The sequence below is a fragment of the Stenella coeruleoalba genome (assembly GCF_951394435.1).
Source record: "Stenella coeruleoalba genome assembly, chromosome: 6".
Classification (NCBI taxonomy): domain Eukaryota; kingdom Metazoa; phylum Chordata; class Mammalia; order Artiodactyla; family Delphinidae; genus Stenella; species Stenella coeruleoalba.
Window position 1 is genome coordinate 98,874,865 of NC_137151.1, and position 14,292 is coordinate 98,889,156.

Here is a 14,292-nt window from a genome sequence, read left to right on the forward strand (position 1 = left end):
TAACCCCTTCCTAGATGTCCAGCTATTGGAGAAGCAGCGATTATCTGATTGGTCAGGGCTTGACACCCACTGGGAAGAGTCTCACTAAAGGGCAGGGCTACTGGATTGAAAGGTGATTGTGTTCATGGTTGTATTCTCTGTTCAGACTTTTCCTCTTGGTTCTGGCTGATAACTGATGGGCATAGCTGACTCCAGGGGAATGGAACCGGAAGCTTTGCTCGACTTTCTTAGTCTGAGTCACACGTTCTAATCGAGTTCAATTTTACCGTGAAGAAGCCCTGTGTGCTGACGGGCAACTGCCACATGCCCCACTGTGTGTTGTAGAGCACCAGGGGATTTCCCCTCCAGTTACTGTTCTTTGTGGTCTCACCCCTTTGGTTGAGAAACCCACAAGAAGGGGCAGAGGAAGTGGTAGGATTAGGGCACAAAACCTCACCTGAAGTCCTTAAGTTTTCTTCATAATAAATGAGGTGCTGACTTCGGAAATAAGCCAAAGTTAGTCATGGTTTTAAAATCATCCATTTTATTATGATGGTATAGAAGCAATGCAGAAGCATCTGAAAGCTCCCTGAATTTTCAGAAAGTAACTTGTACCTGAAACACCATTTAAAACTACAGAGAGGGACTCCCCTGATGGCGCAGTGGTTGAGAATCCACCTGCCAATGCAGGGGACAAGGGTTCAAGCTCTGGTCCGGGAAGATCCCACATGCCACGGAGCAACTAGGCCCGTGAGCCACAACTACTGAGCCTGTGTGTCTGGAGCCTGTGCTCTGCAACAAGAGAGGCCGCGATAGTGAGAGGCCCGCACACCGCGATGAAGTGTGGCCCCCGCTTGCCGCAACTGGAGAAAGCCCTCACACAGAAACGAAGACCCAACACAGCCAAAAATAAATAAATAAAATAAAGAATTATTAAAAAAAAAAAAAAAAACTACAGAGAAACACAGGTATCAGCAATTTTTAACATCACTCCTGGTCTTTCAAAAGTTCCTAACTGGCCTTTGTAAACGGTCTTATTAGCTCGAAATATATGAGCAGATGGGTATGACTCCTACTACTTTAATAAAATACTGTAATTTTCTTCTTAAACCATGCAATTATAAGGTAAAATATTACGCTTTTCTTTTAAAATTCCATTTACTCAGGCTACATATGGTGTCAAGAAACAGAAATCTACTCAATATAGACTAAACTAAAAGCAAATCCAAGGAAAAGCAATACACAGCCGGTTCTTATGAAGGCGGTAAACCTGACGGGCTCTGAAGACCTCACAGGCAGAACTTGGTGGCCTTCTCTTGTTCGCTACAATTACCATCACTCAGACACAAACTTACTCATTTTTTCTCAGTTCAGATCTTTTGAGAGAGCAAGAGAAAACTCTGATTGGTCTCCTTGAGTCAGGTGTATCCATTCTGGCCCAATCAGCTGAGGTCAAGGTGGTAAGGACATCTGAGCAAACATGGCCACCTAGGCCCATGTCTTAGGTATGGCCTGCGGGAGAAACAGGTTCTCTCAGAAGGATGTGTGGGCAAGGATGCAATGACTGACAATTCTTTTTTTCTATTTTATTTTAGTGTAGTTTTAAAAGCAGCAGTTAACACCAAACTATTTAGAGAGAGTGCAATAATAAGCAAACATATAAATGGATACAAGTAACAGAAAATGACTGAACTCTGACTTTTTGTGTGTGTGCTGTCACTGTTATTTAATTGTCTCACATAATATTATCCAAGACTGAAGTAAACCTTTCGAATTATTCTTCTCTAAATACAGACATTCATGGGTCTTTCCCTATTTATTACACTACCAAATAATTTTATAGTTGATCTAATTTGATCTGCTACTCTTCCATAGTTTTGTCTTCAGAATCTGTAAAAGGAAGGAAATGAAACGATGTAACTATTTTAAAAATATGTTAGTAACATGTTTTTATTAGCTTTTCTTTGGCTATCCTTTTCCTTCTGTTTACTGGATTCCTGTATTCAATCTGATTCAATAGCTGAGGGAGTGCATGTGTGAGAAGGATCCTATGAGGGGAATCAAACCACATGATCATCATTAGACAGTTTCATATCAAAACGAAATTCTGGCCGCTTTCCTGACCTTAATCTATGTCTATGTGCCATCTCTCTTGGCTCCTTTGCTTCTCATTTTGAAATTTTTTAGCAGCTATATTGTCAGTTCCGTTTCCTCTTTTGGCCCTACTTTTCCTCCGTGCACCAATTCTAATTCCCCATAGCTAACCCCACGCCAAAGCCCGTCACACTGCACATTTTCAGACTGGAAGGTGCAATGGATCTGTTAATCTTATTGGATATTTAAATGAAAGTGTGAAGCCATGGGTGAATATCCTGACTGGTCAACCACAAAGAAACCTACATCTGCCTTGTTTGCATAAAATATCATGACAACTCAATTACGATCTTTGAAAATCTGGACCTGCAGATATATTTGTGTCCATTTCCTCACTTACTCATTCTGAGGGGAGGATTCGGTTGTCACTGTCAAATATAAAAGTAGGAAGCTAAGCTCTAGAGAATCAGCAAACATGGCTGAATTTCTGGGGATGTGGGAACACGGAGGGTTTGAGAAGAATCATATCACAGGGACACTTGACCTCTTCTACCCAGTTCCATTTATAAAAGGAAAGTCCACCTTTTTTTTTTTTTTTTGGCGGCACGCGGGCCTCTCACTGCTGTGGCCTCTCCCGTCGCGGAGCACAGGCTCTGGATGCGCAGGCTCAGTGGCCATGGCTCACGGGCCCAGGCGCTCCACGGCATGTGGGATCTTCCCGGACCGGGGCACGAACCAATGTCCCCTGCATCGGCAGGCGGAGTCTCAACCACTGTGCCACCAGGGAAGCCCGAAAGACCACCTTTTAACATTAATGTTTGTCTACCAGCTACCATGTGTGTGTTCTTGACTTTGTGACTTTTCAGAGCTGGTTTGAGGAATCAGATCTAAAAAATCTACTGCAGTATATAGAGAATTAAAAGAACTGAGTTTTTTTAGTATTTAAAGGACATTGAGTTTTGCAGTTATTTTCATTTTTTCCTTTTTCCTTCCACTCCAAGTTTCTCTGAATGCCTTGTCCTCTTTGAAAGTTGCAAGATGCCAGATCACTTCTATATGGCATCATGGATAAGCCACTGTCCGGGGCAAACGGGTGTCTAGCCAAACGGCTCAGTGTAGCATCTTTCTACCAACTTCCCTGTGAAACCTTGGTCCCCACAAGATAAATCACTGGCAATGTTTCAGTGTTTGCCAGCTCCCTCCTGTACACAGAGTTTTAAGTAAAGAAGTAGTAAAGATGGAAACAGACTAGATTATTATTATCTTCTAGATATACAGGTCGTATAGGCAGATTTAGAAAATATATAAGCCTATATACAAATATATACAAGATACATATATGTATGCATGTATAAAAATTCCCAGGTTTTCCCTGTTAAAGAGAATTCTAACTTGGACTTGTCAGGGTCTTCCTTTCACCCACATTCTGAGGAGGATCCTGATTTGCCGTGTCAGCTATTTTGAGCTTTGTAACGAAGGACTGAGAAGAAAAGGTGAGAAGGATGAGACATAGAGGCTGGAGCTGAACTTATTGGGGAGAGTTTGAGGTGAGTATGACATGGAAGCAATTTCAGCATTAAAAAAAAATTTGCTTCCATCTTTTATCCCTCCTTCAAAGTGTTTATGAATAAAAGAAACAGAGTTATTTCAAAGTTACTTCGGTTGCTGGACTGTGTTCTCTGACCACAGGGTCATTCTCTAAGACTGGACAATGTGTGTCACGACCATTAGCACCACGCAGATTGCTCATCACTTGACAGACATACCATCTGACAAAATTAGATCTTTTTCATCATCTGGCATTAGACCAGAAAACAAAGTTTTATATTCTGAAATTAATATTAGATAAAACATGGTGGTTTAGAATATAACTAACAGCCCATGAGATGTTCTTTGTGAGTGCTTTTCAAACTTTGTTGACCAAAACCCAGTGTAAAAAAAAAAATACATTTTACATTCCAGTCCAGTACCTTCACTTGTGTGCATATAATGAAACAAAAAGTTAAATGAACGAAATACTCACCCTTTTCTATTCTATTCTTATCCTTCTCTTATCTTTTCTAATACTTATCTTTTTCTTTCTATCCTATTCTCATTCATTGGAAAAAAAAATCTGCTCTCCTTACTTACCCTTTTAGCATCAATTTTATTCTCGTTCAAGGAAAAACGCCAGTTATTAAATCCATTTCATGACCCACTAAATTTTTTTCACAACTCACCGAACCCACAATATGGAAAGCACTGTATCTCGTTATATTTGATTCCAGTGCTCATTGAATAAACAGCCCTCACAACAACCTGAAATCAACCCCATTTTCTTCACTTAATTACCACTAAATTTCTTTAAGATTATGAATTAGTTAAGCCTAAGAGCCTTAAAATTTGAATGACCAACTTAAATCGCTCTGTTGCAAAGACTTGGGAATACATACTCGACAATCTGGCTTTTCTTCCTCCATCCTGGGAAGCTGCCGGTCATCCCCTTCATGAGAGACCGTAGAGCTTTTTCTCAGTTCTCTCACGGGGGCCATAGTGCCCTCCCTCCTTCCCATGAGTGTTGCTTATCACCAGCTGGGCCGACTAGAATAATGGTGCTGCCACCCAGGTACCCAGATACACTGTCTGACTGGGCCTCTTAACGATATGTATTCTGGCTGGAACTGAATTCACCACGCTCTTCTGGACGGTGACTTGGGCTGCTTGAGCATCTTCCGGAGGGTCAGTGATGAAGCTAGGTTAGTTCGCTAAGCGAGCCCCCGTCGATTTCATGTTCTGTCCAGCCACCAGCTATGTTGCTGAGCCCTCCAACAACTATTCAGCCAAACAACGGATGGCCTCTACCTACCTTTTCCAGCTTTCTTCATCCTTTTTGGATCCCCTACTCTAGCCCAGCTGCCCTACTTATCATCTTCTGAATATAACTTGATGCTGCCTCTGGTTCACACTTCTGGCCTTGGCTTGATCCCCTGAAATGCCTGCTTTGCCCCTGTTTTTCCTTCTGGTGGGACACCTTTCACAACCTCTTCCCTACCTGCCCCTCTTGCACACCTCCTCTTCACCAAATTACATGAGTAATTCCTACTCCTCCTAGACTCAGCTTCCATTTCATCTCTTCCCGAAAGCCTTTCCTAACACTCTCTATGTCAGGAGACCCCCTATGTGGTCCCACTATACCCTCTATCATAACACTTACCTCTCCATAAGGTAGTTTTCGCTTTGCTTTGCAGTCACCCACGCTAGACGGTGAGCACTTTGAGGGCAAGGACAACGTTCAATGTATGTTTATGTCCCTAGCACCTCTCACAGTTTCTTCTTTCAATGGTGGTAAAAACATATAACATGAAATCTACCTTCTTCACACAATTTTACATCTAGAGTACAGAACTGTTAACCATACGCACATCATTGTACAGCAGATCTCTAGAATTTTTTCATCTTGTGTGACTGAACCAGCACAGCTTCTGAATAAATAAATACATGCTATTGGATTATTTTTAGCCATCTTAAGTCTCAACTAGATTTCCAGATATTATTAAAGTTTTCCCTTCATACATCACAAGGATCTTTTCTTTCCTTGTGAGTTTCTAGATCATATACTTTCTTTCCTTGTGTACTACCTTGCCCTGTTTCATCAAGCTTTTTAATTTATTGTGTGTCTTCACATTTACTTTCTCATATTCTCATGACTCCTTTCCCCCAGATGTGATTGTGTGGCCACAACTCCCTTACTGTGGGCCCCGGTGTCTCTCACAGTGACCAGCATCTAGAAGGTGCTGAGTGAATGTCTGGTACCTTCCTTCAAAGATTTCAATAGATTTTTAACAATGATTTTTCTTTTTTGAATATAGGATGAAGGTGATGAAAGACTTAACTCTCATTTTTTATGGCTAATAAATGATCAAACTCCTTTCTTTGAAGTTTAGTATTAAGCCTTGGATACAAAGGGTACTTTTTTTTTTCAAGTGATATACCTACCATCTGAGACTTTCCAATGTTCCCGGTTGTCATTTGTGGTAGGTAAGGTGGTCTTTTCATCTTCTTTGGCTAAGTCGGTTTCTGAAAGTCAGGAAATTAAATTAATTGAAAAGATTAAACAAACCTCATACATGAATCATCTCATTGATATGGTAATAAGCAGAGATCTCCAAACTCTACAAAGTTCTGATTATTTTCAACGCTCTGAGCTTGGAATCTCTGGAACAGTGTTTTGGGCGAGGTCCAATGGTGACAGAGTTAAGATCAATGAATGAATATATATATATATATATATATATATATATATATACCTTGACTTTTGTTAATAAAACACAGCATAAAATCAGGTCATTTTCTTTCACAAAACCATGTACAGTGCAAGTGTTATGGGAAATTTAGGACTACCTACCAGTCAATGGAGTCAAATTTAGAGTGACTGCCTTACAGCTCATTATCATAAGAGGAGTTTGCAACTCTAGTCTGCTAGGCAGGAGGAGAGGGCCTTAAATGCTGAGAATAATTCAAGGTAAAACCAACTGGTCATTGGACTTCTGTGCCCACCCGCTCCACCTCCATGCTGCCTTGGGGCTTTGTTTGGTTTGGCCCACGCCTGGTGACTTGACCACCAGCCACAACCGGCTCTCAATTCCCAAACCCCACGCTCTGCCCTTCCTCCCAGTGCTGGTGCTGTGACCTCACTAAAGCCTCTTGGGTCTGACCAAGGGCAGTCCTCTGTCCCCTGCCAGCTTCTTTTCAGTGAATCCATTCTGAGAGGCAGCAACTGCTTTTATTGGTTGTCATCCGCGCCATACTGATGGTTAAATATTTTCAACATCACCCCTGCCTGGGGCTTTTAAATTTTATTTCTACTTATTACGTCCTTCCTTGTCCAGTGGAGACCCCTGCAGTCCATCACTTCATCGGCTTCCTTGCAATTGTCCTCATCTTCACTGCCTCACCTGCTTCCTTCCCAAATGCTAAGTAAAGTAACAAAACTGTACTCATTTTCCATTCCCATATTCAAAGCCAACGAGCAAATCACCTCAGCACTCATTTAGGGCACCAGTAAAACAAGGACACAAAAAAATATGAGAACAATAAAAACTTTGGGAAAAAAATTTGATATTCCAAATGAAGTCATCATGGAAATACTCAGAATTTTGTTGGAATACTGTACAGTGTTAGTTTTATTCTAATTGCATTTATTCTAATTGCAGGGGTGGCAGTACTCTAATATTTCAGGGCTTACTACAGGTCATACATCTAGGTTTCCTCTCCTGCATCCAGGCAGCCGAGCACCTTTGCAGGGAATCACGCAACTGTACATCGGAGTTACTACAAATTTCACGGTCTCTAAATTTCACTGAGCCTTCAGCTCTGGAAAAAAAAATCTGGCTTTTTCCATTTTTCTTCTTTCCTTTCCTCTTAACAAATTATTTCAAATCTTCACCTCTTCCCTTATAACCCTAGCCCTTCCCCTAGATTTTAATCTTTGGGACCTGGCCTTGCTGCCCATTTTGTTCTGAATCCCCCCATCCGACATAATTCCCTGCATCCCATCCATCACCTCTTCCCTTCTCTTAGGTCTCAGCAGCAGAGACGCTTCCTGTGTGAAGCTGACCCTGTGCTCTGAAGCTTGTTTTCTACTGCTGTCTTGATGATCTTTCTCTTCCCGCCCCTCCATCTTCACCCTCTCACTCTCCAATGGTAGTTAAACGTTAACACCCATCCATCCAGATATCTATCTCTCCACTTATTTATATTTTTGAATGTGTCAAACATGCACCTGGAATGAAATTCAAAAGCCACGAGAGACCATGCAGTGAAGCAGTCTTCCTTCCTCAGCCACTCAGGCCCTTCCCCACAGGATCACCATGGTAATCAGCTTCTTCTAAAAAACTACCACCTAGTTGCTGATGACTGCGTAGCCTCATCTCCAGCCCAAATCTCTCTGCTGGCTTCCAGAGATATGTGTCCCTCACCCACTGGACATAAATTCCTCTTGAAAATCTGCTCCTTCTATACTCCTTACCTTGCCCACAGCTTCCCAATCATTTTCATGACTTAGCACACACAGCAAATGTCAAGGACAATAGAGGTAACCAGCCTGGAGACTCCAGCTGCCCCATACTCAGTCTGTGGAGCTAAGGGGACCATTAGCTCCACACCCCCAACCCATTTGTGGCTGATGGTTTGGGAACTGCTGTCTTAGGGCATGACACCACCATATGTCGAGATGCCAAAAACATTGGGACATACTTGACCCTCCGGAGCTCTCTCTTAGCCTCTATCTCAGATTGGTCAAGTTCTGTCAACTTTCTATCTTCAAATCTAGCCCCTTCTCTACATCTTCATGGCCACTTCTTGGTTAGGGCCCTCATCATTTCTCTACCTGCAAAAAGATTGGTCTTACTACTTTTGGTCTCTCCCATCCAATTCATTCTTCTCATTAAGAACAGAATGATCATTTCAAAATTTGAACTTGCTCCTGTCCCTCCCCTGCCTAAAATCCTTCACTGGTTTTAACAAGATAAGTAACCTCTCCACCTCCTGACATTTCTCACTTCAAATTTTATTTTCCAGATAAAATGAATTGGCGGTTCACAGAAAGTTCTGCCTTATGTCTTTACCTTTGTACACCTTGTTGCTCTCTCTGAATGAACCAACCTTCCCATTTATCCCCACCTTAGCTAATGTCTCCTTTCCTCTCATGACTTGGATACAAGCCTTGTATCCCTTCTATTCACACAAGCCCGTCTATTGTGTGAAAATCCTGATGGGGCCCTTCTCACTGTTCTCAGCGCCCAGCATGTTCCTCAGGCCCGCAGCACTAAGCACCCCAGCTCCACAGGGAGCTGGGGTCCTCCCCTCCCACTCTGGTCTCACTTCTGCCTTCCTCATTCCACAAAATTGCTCTAATCAAAGTCACAAATGACCTCTGTGTCCTACATCCATTGGGTACTTTTCAGGCCTCATTTTATTTGACCTCCTCGTAGCATCTGACAGTGTAGACCAGCCCTCATTCCTGAAACACTCTCCGCCTTTAGGTCTTCCATGGTGTCAGATTTCAGGGGCTGTCCTGACTGATCACTCCTTTTTCACAGTCCTCTGTCAGCTGTTCCTGTTCTACTTAACCATTAAAGGCTAAGTTCCTCCAGGTACCCCTGCTCTCTCCAATCTCCATCATGCTCATGGCCTCATTCCTATTTATAGGCAACAACTCCCAATTTGACTAACTGCAGTCCGGATCTTGCTGAGCTCCAGAAAGTATGCAGTTCTCTATGTAATGTATCCATTTGAGATATCCTGTAGGTATTTCAGAATCAAAATGTAAGAAACTAAACTAATCCTTCTTCTACTCTGGCAGTGCACCCGTCCTCTGCCACCCAACAGACACACGCATAGGCAAACACACACACACTCTCTCTCTCTCTCTGTCTTTCTCAGATAATTTCCTCTACTATTATTTCCCATATTGGTAAACCCACCCCATTGCTCAAGCAAATGAAGTCTGAGTCCTCTGACATTCCCCAGAGCCAGTCCGTCATCAAGTCTTTGATAATTCCACCTCCTAAATATCTCTCAAAATTCGACAGCCTCCAGCCTCAGCTGTAATCACCGCTTCCTTGTGTCACTCTGCTACCCTCCTGATACTGGTCTCCCTGCAAACAGTCTAGCCTTGTTCCAATTTATTTTCCAAACTAATCACAACCCGATTGGGTCATTCTCCATCCAGAAGCCTCTGCAACTCTCATCTACCCTTCATGTCTCTCTCAGCTTCATCTCATTAGGCTTTGGCCACATTAGGCTTTGGTGGTTTTTCAAACAAGGTGACATGATTTCCTGCCTCAAGGTCTTTGCTCACATCCCCAGGTATAAGTTCTCATAGCACAGCACCCTGTACTTCTCGTGCCTAAGACTCACCACAGCTGCAGACATTTGTGTAAATTACAATCCCCTGATGGACTGTAGGTTTCAAAAGGCAAGAACAGGTCTATCTTCACCACCCCCATATTTCTAGCTCTTAGCACTGGCTTACAGTTGACGCTCCATAAACACCGGTACATGGAAGGGATGTTGGGCTCTCAAAAGGCACTTGAGTGCCTTTCTGTAAGTGAATTAATTTATTTATGTTTGTATTTTCATATTTCAGATGAGATTTTCTTTAAGACAAAAGAAAGAAAGATGAGACCACTTCCTTGTAAGTTTACAATTAGAGAAAATACCAATAGGAAAAACAAGCTTATTGAAATTTATTTTTTTAAAGTTACCTAAAAGTAACTGTAGTGTTGTGGGTTGTATTGTGTCCCCCCCAAAAATGTTGAAGTCCTGCTCCCTGGTCTCAGTAAATGTGACCTTACTTGAAATTAGTTTTAGCAGATATAATCAAGTTAGGATGGGGTCAGACTGGCTTAAGGTGGGCCCCAATGCAATTACTGGTGTTCTTGTAAAGAGAGAGAGATTTGGCAACATAGACACACCCAGAGGGAAGACAGACTTGTGAGGACCGTGGCTGAGACTGGAATGAAGCAGCTACAAGGCAAGAATGCCAATCACTGCCACCAGAAGCTAGAAGAGGCACGGAAGGGATTCTTCCCTAGAGCCTTCAGAGGGAACACGGCCTTGCTGACACATTGATTTAGGTCTTCTGGCCTCCAGGACTAGGAGACAATAAATTTCTGTTGTTTTAACCCACCCAGTTTGTGGTAATTTGTTATGGCAGCCCTAGGAAACTAATACATATGGTATACATAAACTTTATAAGGCAATAGTGTCTTTAGGATGTGATTTCTTTAGCATTCTTTTAAGAAACTTTATTTCAAAGGACACACTAAACCTGGTAGTTTATTTTGTCAATAAGTTACCTTAAAAGTGATGAAATATGAATTATACTTATTTATATTAAATAGTGATTCCATTTTAACATATATTTTAAGACTCTTTTAATAGCAGCCCAGTGAAACATCGTATCTAAAAGATTACCTGATTGATACGGCTGAAAATTTATCAACTCTCCAAGTGCAACAAGTTTCTCCTGTGGAAAAATTTTGTAATCAGAGAATTAAATGACCACAATTACTAACGATCATTCTTTAAGAGAAAAACACTTTGATTCTTGATGTTTAAGTAACCAACAACTGTTTTTAACATACTAGATATTACACAACCAAATGAGGAGTGTTCTTCTGCTGATTTCTTCAAACCTTTATTGCCTCCTTATTGTTCTTAGGAATAAGAGGCAAATCGAACCCACAGAAAATCAGTGTATGCCTTGATCTAGGGCAATCGGCTTCAGGCTATTATTGAAGTCAGTTCCCTCGGAGCTATTCTGACATTACCTGAATTAGATCACTTGTCATTCTGGTCATTATTTTTTCACTTATTTCAATATCTTCGAGATCTGTAAGAACCACCCAAGTTCCATTCTCAAATTTCACAGGCATAGAAAAGACAATCCCTTCAGGAATACCAAACTGGCCTGCAGGGAGCAAACACAAAGCAAAGCAAAACGAAAGCACTCAGATAAATAAACCTTCCTGGTAACACTGTAGATAAGGACAGACGTGGTACATGCTTTTTAATGATAATGGTGGATTTAATGATAATGGAGGAATTCCTGCAAATTCCTCCCCAGGGAAGATTGAAACACTTACTAGAGAAGTATTTATTGAGCACCTCTCCAAGTTCTGACAACTTGCCCTTCTGTGTTTCTCTCAGAAGGAAGAACCATTGTTCCGTCTTTATCCCTTTTGTCCCTGCTGGGGGACAGATGCCCTGCCTCTGCCTTGGGAACTAATGCAGTCCTTCTCTTCCACCTTGTCTGGATTCCTTTTGTCTGCTTCCTTGGCTTTTCCTTGTCCCCCTAGGTAGCCCCTGAGCCCGAGCATGTGTCCAATCTTGCCTTTGCTCTTCCAGCCTACTGCTGCAGTCACAGAGCCAAGGGGCAGGCAGTGGGAAAGGAAAGTCGGTGATCTCACAGTTCCTAGTTCCCAGTTGAAATGTGCTCCAAATAAAAAAAATGGATAATGCTTATTACTAACTGAGCAACCTTCAGATAAAATGTCTCCCGTTTTTTGTGTCTCAATCAAGTAAGAAAATTATTCTTGCCATTCTAGTCATCAAAAATGTTGTCAGTATGGAGGTTCCTTAAAAAACAAAAAACAGTTACCATATGATCCTGCAATCCCACTCCTGGGCATATAGCTGAAGAAAATTCTAATTTGAAAAGATATATGCACCCCAATATTCACTGTAGCACTATTTACAATAACCAAGACGTGGAAGCAACCTAAATGTCCATCGACAGATGAACGGATAAAGAACGTGTTACTTTTATACAATGGAATATTACTCAGCCATAAAAAAGAATGAAATAATGCCACTTGCAGCAACATAGATGGACCTAGAGATTATCATACTAAGTGAAATAAGACAAAGACAAATACCATATGATATCACTTATATGTGGAATCTGAAAAAAAAAGATACAGATGAACTTATTTATGAAACAGAAATAGACGCACATAGAAAACTCACGGTTACCAAAGGGAAAGGGGGGGCTAAATTAGGAGGACGGGATTAACATATATACTCTAAAATACGTAAAATAAATAACCAACAAGGACCTACTGTATAACACAGGGAACTATACTTAATATTTTTTAATAACCTATAAGGGAAAAGAATCTGAAAAAGAATATGTATATATAACTGAATCACTGAACTGTACACCTGAAACTAACATGACATTGTCAATCAACTATATTTCAATTAAAAAAAAAATGTTGTCACTAGGGCAAAATATTGAGGAGAGTCAAGAAACCAGGATCTAAAAGACTTTTCCGTAGAGGATGTCCCAGGCCCTCTGTTCACTCTCTATTTGAGAGCCAGCCTTATGAGTGAACAACGGATGAGGGTCTGCATATGTGTTACCATTTCAGGGACACAATGATCACTTGCTCTTCACCTCACTTGCCCCCAACACTGAACTGCTTATTGATGAATTCCTACAGAGATTAATTCAACTTTTTTTTGGCTGCACCGCGTGGCTTGCAGGATCTTAGTTCCCTGACCAGGAATCGAACAGTAGAAGTGGGGAATACTAACCACTGGACAGCCAGGGAATTCCCTAATTAAACTTTGACAGATAAAGATGAGGTTTTAGGTGTCTATTTCATTAAAAAGGTAACACAGTGATTTGAACTCACACTTGCAGATGTTCGTGCACATTAACTTTAATTGAACGAGACACACTGAGAGTCTACCCATGAAGGAGCAACAAGTAGACCCAGCCAAAGCCCTGCCCTCAGGGTGGGTGAACTCTAATGCAGAGGGCATATGCAACTAACCACCCCATCCATAAAGGCAGGCTGTGATACGCTCTCTGATAGAGGAACAAATGCTATGTGAGTACAGAGGAGAGACAGAGATTAATTCTGACTTGGGGGGCTTAGGGAGATTTCCGTGAGCTGCACCATAGTCACTGAAACAATGGGAAGGATCGTGGTTCCATTAATAACATAAAGGATACAAGAGGTGGATCAGACTGGGGAGCATGACAACAGGTTCAGTTTGGTGTGTGTTGGTTTGAAGTGACAGCATGACATCCAGGTGGCAATGTCTGACAAGGTAGGGCTCAGCAGCAAGGCTGAGATGGGAGTGGATGGGCTTGTTCAGGGAGAATGTAAAGCACAAAGGGAAGACATGCTTTAGGTCTTCAGTGCACAGAGCATCAGCTATTCTCTCTTTCCTATTTTTCAATAAATAGTAGAAGTGCTCTGAATAGCTTTTAGCGGATTAAAATACTAAGGATATAAAAATATATCCACAGTATTTGTGGATGGAGAGCAAGCTTTCCACATTCCGGCTGCTGCCTGGTACTCTGAGATCTGGGTCTTGCTGTGCCCTTTGTATCGTGGGTCTGTGTCTTTGCTCCTACAGCTCCTGTGCCCAGATGTTCTTCCCATACTTGTCTGTCAGGTAAACAACTACTCAAGCTTGCAGGTGAGACTTCCTGAAGGTCACTTCCTTTATGATGCAGGTCCTGATTCTTCCTGCTGCCTGCTGAAAACTGACCTTGCTTTCCCTTCCTCAGTAGGGATACAGTGAGAAAAACTTAACAGAATTATTTCATTTATGTATGTGGCTCTCCTTTACTGTGCTGCGAGCTTCCTGAAAGGCAAAAGCCGGGCCTACTCCCTATGTGTGTTCCCAGTGCATGCACACAAAATACTGTTGCACTGT

General features: G+C 41.8%; 1 protein-coding gene across 3 annotated transcripts in view; it reads right to left on the bottom strand.

The window, feature by feature from the left end:
* Positions 1-600: 600 nt before the first annotated feature.
* Positions 601-14,292, bottom strand: part of MDH1B (malate dehydrogenase 1B) — a 30,364-nt gene continuing 16,672 nt past the window's right edge. The window contains exons 8-11 of one of the 3 annotated variants that reach the window (XM_079924937.1): positions 11,388-11,527; positions 11,032-11,083; positions 6,049-6,129; positions 601-1,491 (exon numbers count right to left, since the gene is read on the bottom strand). In XM_079924937.1, the coding sequence (XP_079781063.1) occupies positions 1,481-1,491; positions 6,049-6,129; positions 11,032-11,083; positions 11,388-11,527 (284 nt within the window). In that variant the 3' untranslated portion in view covers positions 601-1,480. Of the gene's footprint in view, positions 1,492-1,529; positions 1,870-6,048; positions 6,130-11,031; positions 11,084-11,387; positions 11,528-14,292 lie in introns of those variants that run through there. The other 2 variants (XM_079924936.1, XR_013828820.1) reach the window with 2 other exon arrangements.